Source organism: Cavia porcellus, unplaced genomic scaffold (assembly GCF_034190915.1).
Source record: "Cavia porcellus strain 051 isolate PalLab524CR breed Dunkin Hartley unplaced genomic scaffold, mCavPor4.1 scaffold_29, whole genome shotgun sequence".
Classification (NCBI taxonomy): Eukaryota; Metazoa; Chordata; class Mammalia; order Rodentia; family Caviidae; genus Cavia; species Cavia porcellus.
This window is the reverse complement of record NW_026947512.1, coordinates 40,523,086-40,538,008: the sequence shown is the minus strand read 5'-3', so window position 1 is coordinate 40,538,008 and position 14,923 is coordinate 40,523,086. Positions and strand designations below refer to the sequence as shown.

General features: G+C 39.7%; 1 protein-coding gene across 7 annotated transcripts in view; it reads left to right on the top strand.

The window, feature by feature from the left end:
- The window catches only part of Fut10 (fucosyltransferase 10), an 84,006-nt gene that overhangs the window by 60,819 nt on the left and 8,264 nt on the right, over positions 1–14,923 (top strand). For 4 of the 7 annotated variants that reach the window (XM_063240051.1, XM_063240056.1, XM_063240050.1 and 1 more), the window contains exon 3: positions 2,032–2,867. The exons of 1 other annotated variant lie outside the window; for it this stretch is intronic. In XM_063240051.1, the coding sequence (XP_063096121.1) occupies positions 2,032–2,867 (836 nt within the window). Of the gene's footprint in view, positions 1–2,031; positions 2,868–10,694; positions 10,843–14,923 lie in introns of all 7 variants that reach the window. 2 more of the 7 variants (XM_063240052.1, XM_063240053.1) reach the window with 2 other exon arrangements.

The following is a 14,923-nucleotide window of genomic DNA, read 5'->3' as shown; positions in this document are numbered from 1 at the left end:
TACACGAGACATGAAACTCACCCACCCGCATTCTCTGAAGCACCAGGACAGGCTTCGCACCTGTAAGCCCAATGCTTCTCTGCTCTGCATTTGGGGCCCCTGCTGCGGTGCATTCACAGTTAGTCAGATCCGTAGTCACTTGTGTGTCACCTGGCAATTAGCAGACAGCCACTGAAGTTGGGGCCACTCTATTAAAACCTCTGTGTGGGTCCCGCTAATTAATTCTGGACAGCTTTTGTTTTGCTTTTTTGTTTTTTTTTGTTTTTGTACTGGGGATGGAACTCACGACCTAGCTTGCCAGACAGGCACTTATGCCGTGTTCATGCCGCTGAGCTAAATCCCCAGCCCTCTAGCCCTTTTAAGTTTTATTTTGCTGAAGGGTCTTGCTAAGCTGCCCAGGCTGGCCTCACACTTGGCAATCCTCCTGCTGTGCCCTCCCTTGCAGCTGGCATTGCAGGTGTGTATCATGGTGCATGTGTCTCCTTCAGCTCTAATCTGCTGTTTTTATCTCTGCCTCTGATTCCTATGCATTGGTCTGTTGCACTTTCTCTTCCAGTTAAGTGTGTTTGATTCTGTGTTGTATTATAGGGGAAACTTTATGTTTTAACTCTGTTTTGTGAGTTTCAGTTCTCATCACTGGCCATTGACTAATCCAGACTCTCCTGAGCAGCAAATACTTCAATGCAGTGACTGTCCTCCTTCCCAAATGCTCTTATAAGTCTTCTTTTTCTAACTTAATGACCCTTTTCCTCGGCCAGCCGTCTGGCTCTACATGCTGTTACATTTCAGGGTGTGGATGAGTATTCTTTTTGATGCTCAAGGTCACATATAGGCGATGCCAAACAAACACACATTAGTTATTTTTACATATTCACTGCTGATGACTTGGAAAGAAAACTTGTTGTGGAAACAGAGGTGATTTTTTTAAAAGCAGTTGCTTTATGATCAGTAGTATGGATACTTTAATAGTCTTATCTGATTTTTGTTTAAAGGCCTTTGTGATTAACTGATTGTTCAATACTGTTGGTACCAAAGAGTATATTTTTGTGCACTGGCATTTAATAACTAATTTTTATACGCTCTACCAGAGAATATGTTCTATTCTGTTTTAAGTACTTATTTGGTGTTTCTCTCCTCAGTGGGTGCTGGGAAATGGACTTTTTTCCTGTTGCCTTTTATTGATTGTTATCCACAAAATCATGCATCAAGAATATTAAATTCCATGTTACCTATTGTCATGATGTCTTAGTTCTTCCTTCTCAGTCATAGAAACAGGTTCTTCCTGAGCGGATCTCCACCCACGTACCCCGGAAACAGTGGCTTCCCACATCCGTCACTTCTGTCTGTACATTATCATGTTTCAGAGGTTTTCCAATTAATCCTGTGGAAGTTAGAATCACTTCTAATTATAATCATGTTAGGCATCTTTATTTCTGGATGTCTTGTTAATTCATGTCCATCCTGCAGCAGTCTGTACCATAGTGCTATTATCAGCTCTTTTGTCTTTAAAAGCTTCTTGTCTACCATTTTGACTAAGATTGATTAACTGTACTTTGTTGAAATTGATCATTTTAGATTAAAAAATCCATGCTCTCTGTTTCTTCTGGCTGCTTTTGCATAATTTTGCTTTTTTTTCCCTTCTAGTTAATCAATCTGAAAACCCAGTTGCTTTTTTCCTGTTTGCTTCCTCTCTTGCTATTTTTGTTTTAAAGAACTCTATCTGACTCTCTTTATTTTCCCTGCTTGCTTCTAGACAGCATCTCCAGGATGAAAAGCCAATTGTAAGAGGCAGTGGAGTGCGTTCTTCTTAGAATCTGGCTAGAAACTGCTCCATCTCCTTTTCATAAAATGAGGAAGATCTACTTGGTGATCTCCTGGAGCAGTTGTTTAGGATGAAACCAGTGATCAGCTGGTAGCCAATTTACTGTGACACTGTGATGCATTTTGCTTATATCCTCTGACTTCTCTGTACTCAATTTTAGAGACCAGAATTCTTTTGGACGTAACTAACAATTTATTTTCTTTTTCCAGGTACTGACTTTAACATAGATAGCTTACCTCTGCCTCGGAAAGCCCATCATGACTGGGCCCTTTTCCACGAAGAGTCTCCAAAAAACAATTATAAGCTCTTTCATAAACCAGTCATCACCTTGTTCAACTACACGGCCACATTCAGCAGGCATTCCCACTTGCCCCTGACTACCCAGTACCTGGAGGGTGTAGATGCCCTCAAGTCACTCCGATACTTGGTTCCTTTGCAATCCAAAAACAGCCTAAGGAAAAGACTTGCTCCACTGGTGTATGTGCAGTCAGACTGTGACCCACCATCAGATAGGGACAGCTATGTTCGTGAGCTAATGACTTACATCGAGGTTGATTCCTATGGGGAGTGTTTAAGAAACAAAGATCTCCCTCAGCAGCTGAAAAACCCTACTTCTATGGATGCTGACGGCTTTTATAGGATCATTGCCCAGTACAAGTTTATCCTTGCTTTTGAGAATGCAGTTTGTGATGACTACATCACAGAGAAGTTCTGGAGACCGCTGAAACTGGGGGTAGTCCCTGTGTATCATGGGTCCCCCAGCATCACAGACTGGCTTCCAAGTAACAAAAGTGCCATTCTTGTATCAGAATTCGCTCACCCCAGAGAACTGGCAAGTTTCATTAGACGACTGGACCAAGATGACAGATTGTACGAGGCCTACATAGAGTGGAAGCTAAAGGGGGAGATCTCTAACCAGCGACTCCTGACAGCTCTCACGGAACGGAAATGGGGAGTCCAAGACCTCAGCCAGGACAATTACATTGACGCGTTTGAGTGTATGGTGTGCAGCAAGGTGTGGGAAAACATCAGGCTGCAGGACAAGGTAAGTGAAGCGAGGTCCGGCCAGGGAGCGCCAGGCTGGCCGTCACCACAGTCTCTGCTGTGCTGCGTGGTGCTGCCTTTCCCACCGTGGCTGCTGCCTGCCTCTCCTCTTTATTCCTAGTGGGAAGGGTGGGGTCTGCACGAAGCCTGACGGTCTGTTGCTAGCATTTGGGCTGGGCACGAAGCCCTTCAGTTCCCCTTTCTCATTGCCTTTGGAGGATGCTAGTGCTGCAGGTGCTGGGAAGTGTTGGAGGAAAATGCAGAAAGAGGGAAGAAAGCTCAAAAATAAAATTTAAAGGACTGGGGACATGGTTCAGAGGGAGAACACTTGCCTAGCATGCATGAGGCGCTGGATTGCATTCTCATTGTTACACACGCACACATAATAAATAAATAAAAGTTACAAGTTCTGCCTGTTGTCCACGTGGTCAGCCCTTTAACGTTCCCATCTTCCCATCGGTGCTGCAGGAAGGGAGTATGGGATTTTTTGCCCGGCCCTTCCAAGGTAGCTTGCCATCTTGAAACTCATTTGTATTTCACATATAGAGCTACCTCCATTCCTTTTTTATTTCATTATTATTAGCATTATTATTAGTGGACATGGTTTTGGGAATTGAACACAGAGCCTTTGCACTGGGATATATTCCTCTTTTTATTTTTATTTTTTGAGACAGGGTCTTGCTAAATTGCTAAGTTGCCCACGTTGGCCTCAGACCTGTAGTCCTCCTGGAGTCCTGCATGAACCTCCATTGTTGATCTTTCTTGAAGTCCCATATGCTTATTAATAAATATTCCTTATCTGGAATGTTTGGGACAGAAGTATTTTAGATTTTCATGCTTTTTAAATTTTGAAATATTTTTATAGTTGAACTAGTTGAACACGCCTACTCTAAAAATCCAAAATCTAGATTGCTGCTAAACCTGAAACATTTTTTTTCTTGGTGCCTATTAATTTGTTTAAGACACTAGGTTTCAGTGCATCTATTTTAATCTCAGCCATCATCCCGTCACTCTCTGTAAGGCCCCCTCCCCTTTGTGCTCTTCCTGTTGTCTAATACTAGTCTCCTTTTTTCTTTTATGTCACCTTTATTAGATTCCAGATATTGGAGAGAACATGTGATATTTGTCTTCCTGAGTCTGGCTTATTTCACCTAACAGGGTAATCTCCAGCTCCATTTACTTTCTTGCAAATGACATTTCATTCTTCTTTATGGCTGAATAATTCTGCACTGTGTATACACACACACATCCACTGCATATCGCAGTTTCTCCATCCTTCATCTGGGTGGGCATCTACACTGGTTCCCCATCTTGGCTACTGTGAACTGTGCCACAGTGAACACACGTGTGTCGGTATGCCCAGAGTATGCTGACTGATTCCTGCGTGTGTGTACCGAGGAGTGCCACATCTGAATCAGATGCTAGCTTGAGATGTGGTTCTTTGAGAAGCTGCTTTGCTGATTCCATAGTGGCTGTACTAATTTACATTTTATATTTCCACCAGCAGTGTGCAAGTGTGCCCCAGCATCTTGACCAATATTTATTTGTTGTGGTGTTGTTTTTCTTTTTGTAGCTCCAGGGATGTTTATACAATTTTAAAAATTAATTTTATTCGTAATGTTTTATTTTTGTGGTCCAAACATGTTTATTTTCTCTTTAAAAATTTTTTGGTACATTTTATATGTACATAGTGATAACATTCATCACATGGAATTTGTACCTGTGCACAAAATGTCTTGCTTCTTTTATTTCACATTTCCTTCCCCTCCTTCAGCCCCTCTTCCTCTCCTTGTTTATAAAACTTCTGTTTCCATTTTTTTCTTCTATTGTATTTTTCTTTCTTTTCACTTCCTTCCTTTACCTCTCCCCTCTCTGTTGTTCTCCTTACCATTTGAACATTTTCTTCCTATTTCATATCTGTCATACATTTTGGCCCTTATTTACACTTTTGGTTTCTCACACCAGAGAAACAACGCAGTATTTACTCATGTGTCAAGCATATTTCGCTTAAGCATGATTTCAAAGTCCATCTGTTTACCTAGAAATGTCTCACCTTTATGCTTCTTCGTAGCAGAATAACACTCCATTGTTATGGTTCGCATCTGGATGTCACCCCAGAGCCTCATGTCATGGGGTGGGTGCCTTTTGGAGGTGGCTGAATCTAGAATTTGTGATTGGTCCATTATCTAGTGCTGGGATTGGCAGTGTGAGTGCTATTTCCTGCATACAATTAAGGGAGGGAAGGAGGCATACTCCTCCCTTTTGCTCCTTTTGGCTCTTGTTTTTGCTGTCTTCTGCCTCTGTGAACCATTGCCCTCTACCATGTGCCACCCTGCTTCAGAGTCAGTGAATTATGGACTAAAACCTGTACAAACTGTGAGCTAGATAAACCTTTCCTCTTTTTATTTTGGGCATCGAGTTTTTTGTCTCCACAATGAGAGAAAAGTAACCAAGGATCCATTATATTAAAAAACAAAACAAAACCTCACATATTTTTTATCCATTCTTCCACGAGTGAGCATTTGGGCTGCTCCCAAGATTTAGCTATTATACATTGTGCTGCGGGTGTGCATATATAACTGTAGTATACTTTTAATTCTTTCAGGAAGATACCAAGAAGAGTAATAACTGGGTCAAGTGGAACCTTTAGTTTTAGTTTTTTGAGGAATTTCCACACTGCTTTCCACAGTGGGTGTTGGGGCGAGATGGGATCTCGTTGTTGTTTTAATTTGCGTCTCTTGAATGATCAGTGATGTTGAACATTTTTCATATATTTATTTGCCATTTGTCCTTCTTTATCTGAGAAGTGTGTGTTCATTTCAGGTGACCAGTTTTAGATTAGGTCCTTAAATTTGGGCACTCCGATTTTTTGACTTCTTTATATATTCTACATAGTAGTCTTTTTTAGAATAGCTGGCAATTTTTTTTTTTCCCACTGTGTGGGTTGTCTCTTCACTTCATTGGTGGTTTCTGTTGCTGTGCAAAAGCTTTTTAAGTAAGATGAGATACCACTTACTAACTTTTTTATATGTCCTATGCTATCCAGGTATGGCTCATAAGTCTGCCTACATGTCTTCAAGAATTCTACCTATTCTATCTTACAGAAGATTCAGTGTTTCTGCTTTAATGTTTAGGTCTCTGATCCATTTCAAGTTTAGTTTAACATATGGTGAAATATGAGTCTGGGTTTAATCTTTGCTGCCTTTCTTTCAGTGAAGGTATCCGATGCTTTTGGCAAAGATAATGGTTGAGTGTGTTTGGAGTCATTTCTGCAGCTTTTAATCTGTTCGATTGATCCTCAGTTCTAATCTTTTGCCAGTACTGTGCTTTTTTGTCATGGTAGCATTGTAATATAATTCCCAGTCAGGAAATGTGATTTCCCTTGCCTTGCGTTTTTTGCCCAATTCTGGGTCTCTTCTGATTCCAAATAAATTTTAGGATTGTTTTCTCTAATTCTATGAAGTGTGCTGTGGGATTTATTTATTTATCAGGATTGCATTAAATCTGTATAATAATTTTGGGAGTATGGCCATTTTCACTATGTTGGTTCTTCCTACCCAAGAACAAGGCATATATTTTCCATATTCTGATATATTCTGATTGCTTCTTAAGTATTTCATTTCTGGATGCAATTGTGGAAGAAGGTATGGTTTCTAAGATTTTTCTCCCAGTGAGTTTGTTATTTGTGTGCAGGAGTGCTAAGATTTTTGAGTGTTAACTGTTTCTAGCTATGCAACTGAATTTGTTTATTAAAACTAGACGTCTTTTGGTGAAGTTTTTGGGGTCTTCTATGTGGAATATTGTGTCATCTGCAAATAATGATAACTTTTTCTTTTCTATCCTTATTCTTTTTTTTTTGTATGAGGGATCGAATTCATGACCTCACACTTACCAGGCAAGTGCTTGGGCCGCTGAGAGAAGGGGTAAAATGATATTGATAAACAGCCTTTAAAAAAATACTAGAGAGTATGCTGAATATGGTGAGGCACACCTATAATAATCTCAGCTTTTTGGGAGGCCGAGGCAGGAGGATTGCAAGTCCAATTCAGTCATTTAGCAAGATCTAATCTCAAAAAATATACAGAGCTTGAAGTATAGATGTAACACAACGTGAAGGTTCAAGATTCAATCCCCAGTACTTAAAAAAACAAAAAAATTCCTACTTTTCCAGCAAAAACAGCTGATTGTGGTATTTCAGAGGAGTTGAGGGTGGAAAATTCTGTCCTTCCATTTGGATGTACTGAGGAAAACTAGATAGTGTGGGTTTCCTCCAGTGTACCCCAGTTCCTCCTAGAGAGGTGATGTATAAAGATGACCGGAAGACTCTGCTTGCGTTTCGGTCAATTAGTTACGATTCTAAGCTGCTGGTGTCCTCATTGCTAAAAGGCAGAACAAAACATATCACTAAAGTAAAGTAAAGTAAAGGTTGTTAGGATGGTTCCATGTGCATCTATTTTATTAGGTTGATTGTGGCTTATATTTGGCATGACTTAGTATAAGCTAGGTAAGTATAGGTTTATTTATTTTTTCTATTTCAGCCAAACAAAGTTGAAAGAAATAACATGGTTTCCTCAAACTCTTGATTATTATTATTATTATATTATTTTGTTTTTTTTTGTTTCAACAAATTTAGAGTTTATTATCATTTAACATGGCACCAAATGGAATGGATTTAAATATAAACAAAGAGAAAAATCAATTTAAAATGCTGTATGTACATTTAGCCCACTATGTTAAAAAAATCTAATGTATTTGAGTAGTTCATTAAAATACACAAATATGCATACATGTAAAATAATAAAATTTGAAAATGACTAAGAAATTTGCCTTAATGTAGAATAACATATTAAAGACCTCAATGATAATTGCTGAGTTTTTAACTTCTTTATCATTTTGTATTTCTGTAACTTTTTAAAAAAATTCGAATCCATTTGGACATTAGAATATTAAATACTTTTATACATAATACCAGGTATGCATAACTTGATTATGTTTGTCTTGCAGTTGCTAATAGTTTAGATACTACTACAACGTCATACGAATTTCCCATTTCACTCTCCCGTTTCCCACTCTCTCTCACATGTGCACACAGTTTAGTGTGTTAGTTGTCTGCTCTGTGTCTGTCATCTCATGGCGTTTGTGGCTCAGGATTGTGGTTGTGGCTTAGCTGGGTCCTCCGGAAGCCTGCAGTCAGGGTGTCAGGATGCTCATGGTTTTGGGCACATTCAGTTTCTTCAGACCGCTGGACTGAGAGCTTGGTTTGTTACTAAAAGAAAGCGGGGGGCCTGCCCTCAGCTCCTAGAGGCCATCCCCCCAACTCCTTGCCATATGAGCTCTCCAGCACTGGTACTGGCTTCCTCAAAGCCAGCTGGGAAGCCAGAGACTGCATCCGTGCAATTGCACACATCTCTTCACTGCTGCAGTATTTTATCAGCTAAAAACAAGAAGTGACACCCACACTCACAGGGCTAAAGCGTGTTTGTACCCTTCTACATTCAGCTGTGGAAACCTCACTCCCAGGGTGGTGGTGAGGATACCACTGGGAGGTAATTAGGTCATGAGAATGGAGACTTCGCGCTCGAATAATGGGGAGCTCTCCAGCCTCTCTGTGCACTAAGAGGGAGGCCTCTCTGACACCGAATTTTCTGACACTTGATCTTGTACTTCCCAGTCGCCAGAACGGTGAGAAAAAACGTTTATTGTTTAAGCCACCTATGATACCTAGCTGGCCAAACAGACTAAGACACAGCAGAGGAGATTATGTAGACGTTTATACCAGGAAGGGGTGATTAGGGGGATACAAATCAGGTACCAAAATGTGCTTACTTGTGTGTCTGTTGATGGTCATTTGCACTGTTTCTAGTTTTGAGCTATCATAAATAATGGTGCTGTGACCATTCATAAAAGTCTACATATACAACTCTTTGTAAGGGCGTAAGTGTTCAGTTCTCTTCCGTAAATATAGAGGTGTACGATGGCAGGGCTGTGCAGTAGATGCCTGTTTAACCTTTTGAGAAGTTACCAAGTTTGTTTGTTTGTTTTCTTTTTGACTTTTTAAGACAGAGTCTCGCTGTGCAGTTCAGAAAGGCTGGTCTCAAACTCACAATGATCCTCCTGCCTCAACCTCCTGAGTGCTGGGATTACAGGCCTGCACCACCACGCACAATTAGGTTGTTATGGTGTCTTTGAAAGTGTGAAGTTTTTTTTTTTTTTTTAATCGGCACTGGGGATCGAACTCACGACCGCCTGCTTGCAAGGCAGGTGCTTATGCTGCTGAGCTAAATCCCCAGCCCCTGAAGGTGTGAAGTTTTAAATTTTGATGAAGCCCAACCTATTAATTTTTTCCTTTTGTTCTCTTGTGCAGTGTCCTGCTTTCAAAAATGCTCGTTTAACCCAGGGTCATCAAACTATGCATGTTTTCTTTTAAATATTTTATAGTTTTAACTTTTCCATTTGATCCTTTGTTCTACTTAGAGTTAATTTTTGTAACAGTGGGAAGTAAGAGTTGAGATGCATTTATTTGGGTATCTATTTTTTCAGAATAATTTGGAAATATTATACTTTCTTTATTGAATTGCCTTGGCATTTTTTTTCAGTAATTGGCCATATATTTATGAGTCAGTTTTTGGATTCAAAATACATTTATATTTATGCTAATAACATTCTCTCTCAGAGTATTGTAGCTTTATAAAAAGATCTTGATGGGGCAAAGTCAATTCTGTTCATTTTAAAACTTGCTTCACTATTTTAATATTTTTGCTTTTAAACATAGATTTTACTAGGGTTAATTTGTCATTTTCCACAAAAATGCATAATGGGATTTTTTTTTTTTTGTCTTTTTTGGTTTTTATCGGTACCAAGGATCGAACTCAGGACTGCCTGCTTGCAAGGCAGGCGCTTATGCCGCTGAGCTAAATCCCCAGCCCCCATAATGGGATTTTTATTGGGATGAATTTTATGTATCAATTTAAGAAGAAAGGGACAGCAACATTGAGACAATCCCTAGGCATAGGCATGATTATGTACTTACTTAGATCTTAATTTCTCTGAACAGTATTCTGATATATATTTTATATATTTTTTCTGGTGTTTATATTTTATATGTATATGTTTTATAATTCTTTGATCAGACTTATCCCTAAGTAGTTCAAAGGTGTTTTTGTTTGTTTTTTTGTTCATAGTTTTTGGCATTATAGCAAGTGCTTCTTTTTACTGGAGATGAAACTCATGACCTCACGCTTGCCAGGCAGTGCTTGTACCACTGGGCTAAATCCCCAGCCCCCTAACAAGTGGTATTTTTAAAAAAGATTTATTTTTCAGTTGTTTATTGGTAGTATATAGAAATAACTCATTTTTTATATCAACTTTATTTACTTCTATGCTGTAACATTCACTGTTTAGTTATGATAACTTTGTTTGTCGAAGTCTTAAAATTTTCCTACAAATGACCGACAACTGTCTACAAATAAAGACAGTTTATTTTTTGGTCTCTATTGAAATCAGAGTTTGCAAGGGAAACAATTTAATACAGGACACATAATTTATAGGATTATTTTATGATAGTTACCCAAAGAGTCAAATACAAAAAGAGTACAGAAGATCCATCCACACACTGAAAACCCAAAGACTCCAGCTGGGGGCCTGGATCTCATGGCCGTGCCCTGCATGAGTCCAGCTGAAGATCTAGAGCCTATGACAATGCCCCTTTGAGTCAAGCTGGAGGCCTAGAGCACATGACAATGACTCATGCAAGTCCGTTTCACTGGGGATGTGGCCTAGAAGGGTCTATCTCTCCGCCTCCACTCTGGACTCCCCCCTCTTCTTCCAGCTGCCCGGCCATGAGCAGCCCTCCTCTGCCGTGCTGTCCAGCCATACAGCCAGCTGGGAATATGGACTGAAGCTTCCACAAACTCTGAGCCAAAAGAAACTTCCTTTTTAGAGCTGTGTGTCAGGTATTGTGTTTCGGCAACAGGAAAGTAAGTAAGACACTGGCATCTTGTGAAATTAGCATCCTTAGAATAACTGATTCCAAAATGGGAAACGATGCGATATCAGCACTCTGATGGTTAGCAGAGTCAAGGAGCAATGCCAGGTCAGCTGGGTGTTACACGTTGACCATTAGTTAATCTGCCATAGGAACCTACTGTATGGTAAAGAAGATACCAGAATAGATATAGAGCACCATAGAGACAGAATGTGACAGTGGGTACAGGATAACTGATTTTACTGTGGACTCCATCACTTAGAAGTAGCTGTGGAATAGGCAGTCAATAGTTCAGATCCAGGGCCAGCTGAAGGACAATGCTCTACAGGTTTATCAAAACAGTAGTCCATATATGAGATTTTACTCCAAAAAGTTAGACAGTTACAGGAATTAACCATTTGAAGTATTAACTAATCTTCCCATCATTCCCATATTTTGTTTATTGACATATTTTGCTTATTTTGTGCTTCTCATCTCTGTAACCTCAGGTTTTGCTAGGTTCCTGGGTTCTCAGCAGTCAGAGAAGGGAGGTACTTTTTTTCCCAGTACAGACATTGGAAGGCTCCTACTGAACTTGAATTTCCAGATCTCCAATTGCTACCTGGTTATTTGACTTCATGCCAGTAGACCAGCAGGAAAATAAATACATTATTATACTTGTGATGGGTTAATGAACTAACATTGCTGCTGCACGGTAGAGGTCAACAGAGCAACTCAGGATGGACACTTCCTTCAGTTCATACTGTGAAATATCTTGGCAGAACCTTGGAGTGAAGAGAGTCTGTTCCATAAGGTTCTTTCCCCTGTGATGTCACCTTCAGATGCAACTTTATCATGCACTAGAGTGGCTCCTTCTCCTGAGCACATAGGCAGGAAAGCAGGGTGTACTATTCTTCACTGTTACATGTAAGCAGTTAGGCAGGGTTAGGATTGGGAAGGAAACTGAAGCTTAGTGATCCATACAATAATGAGCTGACTGATGATTCACGTAGGGGCAAGTTATCTGCTAATTTGTGCTGGAGCATTTCCAATGCTGGTAATTTTTTTTTACGGTAGCCTATTTTTAACTTCCATCAGGTTTGACAGTTATGTTTTTCTGTATATTGAAGCAATCTTTTTCTGTAGTAAAATTTTAGCTACCTACTTGTGATTATTCAGTTCATTAGGACATTATCTGACCTTTGTACTTATCACTCAGTAAGTCTCAGAAAATCGCCTTCTTCTCTACCATCACTAACAGCTCCACTTCTAACATTACTACACTGGGGACCAAGCACATGAACGAGTCAACTCATGAATCTTCTGGGGACATTTCATACCTACACTGTAACACACAGTTATCTCTGCTTCAGTCTAAGCTTCTCAGAGGTTTTCTATGAGAGTTTAAAACTACTTAAGTCACACAAAATATTTTATTTCCAAAGTGGTTTTACTCTGCTTTCTAAATTTGAAATATGAAGATTATAATAATTATAAACCAGATGCATTAATGTTACTGTCTCCCCATTAAAATTTTTATTTTTAGAAAAAGATGCACATAGATGAAAGAACCAAATACTTCTTCAAAGTTAGTTGACAAAAATGGCACTTTTCCAGTTCTCTTTCCTTTTCCCATCTCAGAAGTACCCACACTATTTAGCTATTAATTATTTTGGTATTTTCTTGATCTTTCTAAAGAACATATTCATACCTCATGTTCTGATATTCAGTGTTTACATGATTAGGACTATATAACTTACTTACAGATGAACTATACATTATAATGTATAATATGGCACTCCCCTTCCGTGTACAATTTTTGTTTCCTTTTATCAGTAATTTTCTTATTCCATATTTGGTTATTCTTGCATGCGCTTGTCATTGACTCAATCGTTGCTGAATGTTTACATCTCTTCTACAAGATGTTCAGCTGTCAAGCATCAGGTTCATTTCACACCATGGAAGAGATCTCTCCCAGTGCCCCGCCTACTCCCTATGTGTACAACATTAGCTTACGGTCTCCTCCAGCCTTTTAGTAATCTTTTTTTTTCTTTTTCTCCTGTGTTGCTATCTCCATTTGATGTAGTTTTTAAAATCTATTTTCTTACTTTACGTTCTTGTTTGAGGCTGTGCATTATCCTTTTTCTCTTTGAAGTTTTACCTACTAAAGTGGCATTTATTAATAAACTTCACTATTGTCAACCTCCAGTGTTGCTATGTGGGAATCCAAAACCAGCCGAACTTTTGGTCCTAGAATTGGACGTTTTCTACCAGGGAGGTTATAGACTCTCTTCTTTATTTGGTGTTCTGAAATGTCATAAACATATACTTCGGCAAGAGACGGTTTATCATGTGGAGCCCTCAGTGAATCCTTTCTGTCTGAAACTGAGGTCCTTGCATTTGGGGACATTTTTTGAATTATTTTCTTGGATTTTTTTTCCTGCCCTCCCTCTTTTGTGGAACTCTTAGTATTTATATTTTTGACCTGCAGGACTAGTTGTCTAATGTTGAACAGATCCATAGGACAAGGATAAGTGGTGTTTAATGCTTTTTCCACTCCTTTATTTTTTGGGGGGTGGGCAAGGGCCTCACTGTATAGTCCAGGCTAGCCTTAAACTTGCTGTGGAATCCATGTAGGCTTTAAGCCCATGATCCTCATACCTCAGCTTCCTGAGAGCTGGGATTATAGGCACCACTCCTAACTTGCTTTTTCTATCTTTTTTACTTTCTGTAATATTTCTCAGCTGTATCATTCAAACCTTTTGTTGACTTTTGCATTTCAGCTGTTAATTTCTCTAGTCTCCAGCAACTCATTTTTTTAGTACCGAGAATATTTTTCTGCTATCTGATCCTTTTGTTTTCATCATTCGTCTTCTGCATCTGTTAAGAACATTATGCAGTTTTTTAAAGTTTCTGGAAGTTTCCTCTCTGTGCGTGTGTCTATTTTTCATGTTGATAACTTTTCTCAGATATTTTATAATCTTGTAACCTGCTTGTCTGGGAGCTCTGAGTGCGCATGCAGTAGGGCAGAATGGTCCTGGGCTTCATTGTCGAGTGTCCTGGCTGGGTTGCTACCTAGGTACATCTGAGTGATGTCCTCTTGGATTTATCACATTCCCCAGAAGAAGCACCTTCACGTGCCCGCCTCGATGGCGAAGCCGTAGCTGCTGTGGGGATAGATTACAGGGAGAGGGCAAGGAGTATGTTGAGGCAAGGGGCTCAGAGTTTGAGCCTAGTCATAGTGACTGAGTGAGACCCTGTCTCGAATATAAATGGTGAGAATGTAGCTCATCAGAGGATGTGGCTTCAGTCCCCAATACGGAAACAAAACTCAATCCAGCCTTTGTATGTTCACTGAATACTTCAGTGTTCAGTATCATTTTGCCTGCCATTCTCCAGGAAGGTGATCTTACATTTTACCTTTCCAGAGATAAACCTCTAAGTTGTTTTTATTTTTATTTTTTTTGTCCAGTGAATCTCTAGCCATCAGGAGTAGAGGAGGAGATCTGAGAACCTGACTGCTCCTTGAACAGACTTTCTGCTAATTCTTTTTAGTTTATTGCCCCTTTTCCACTTCCAAGCCTTTCTGGAATCTCTTACCCTATGAGGATCTGCAGTGTAAAATAGGCTGCTTCTCAGCTCCTGGTGCTGCCTTAGGATCCAATGCTTTACTCTTTCCTCTCTTCCATTCCGTCAGTTCTTTCAGGTTAGCAGCTTCTGAGAAAGCCCTCTTACTCTCACATGAATGGCGTTTCATGAAAGAATAAAGTCAGATGGGTGTGTGTTTAGCCTGCCATTCTGGAGTATGTCTGTCTCTCTCTCTTACTTTCTTTTTTCCTTTCTTCCTTCTTCCTTTCCTTTTTCTCTTAGAAAATTAGTAGAGGGTCAAATCTTAAACTCTGGACTACTACAAAGACTTGAACTTGAACTTGAACTTGGAATGCAGAGGGCTGCTGAGTATAGCCTGCAGTGGACCAAGAGCAGACTCCAGAGAGCTAGTTAGAAGATCACAGAAGTAAATCAGGAGAGATCATGGACCAGGCTCATAGCAGCAGAGGTCTGTGTGGAAACATTTTGAAGCTGGAAAGTACTGT